This window comes from Alligator sinensis, unplaced genomic scaffold, assembly GCF_000455745.1.
Source record: "Alligator sinensis unplaced genomic scaffold, ASM45574v1 scaffold707_1, whole genome shotgun sequence".
NCBI lineage: Eukaryota > Metazoa > Chordata > Crocodylia > Alligatoridae > Alligator > Alligator sinensis.
Window position 1 is genome coordinate 1,171,651 of NW_005842065.1, and position 236 is coordinate 1,171,886.

The following is a 236-nucleotide window of genomic DNA, read 5'->3' on the forward strand; positions in this document are numbered from 1 at the left end:
CTAGAAGACAGTAATTGCTTGGATTTTCTAAAACACTGATTGCTCTATTGCTGTATATTTAAAGTCAAACCATTTCAATTAAAATTAATTTGAATTTCAGAAGGCTCCTGCCCTGCCAGACAGCTTCCAAGTGTTACCCCAAGCACTCACCTTGAGGCTTCTCTCATATCGACGCACTTTGGAACTGTCGCCCACCTGCTTGGCATTAGTAATGGCTTTTTTGTACATCTCCAGCC

The 236-nt window shown here is 41.5% G+C and overlaps 1 protein-coding gene across 12 annotated transcripts in view; it reads right to left on the reverse strand.

The window, feature by feature from the left end:
• CC2D1A (coiled-coil and C2 domain containing 1A) overlaps positions 1-236 on the reverse strand; it is a 25,538-nt gene that overhangs the window by 19,122 nt on the left and 6,180 nt on the right. For 7 of the 12 annotated variants that reach the window (XM_025203809.1, XM_025203806.1, XM_025203808.1 and 4 more), the window contains exon 6: positions 151-236. This exon is cut by the window's right edge and continues 46 nt beyond it. In XM_025203809.1, the coding sequence (XP_025059594.1) occupies positions 151-236 (86 nt within the window). The remainder of the gene's footprint in view (positions 1-150) is intronic. The other 5 variants (XM_025203817.1, XM_025203816.1, XM_025203815.1 and 2 more) reach the window with 1 other exon arrangement.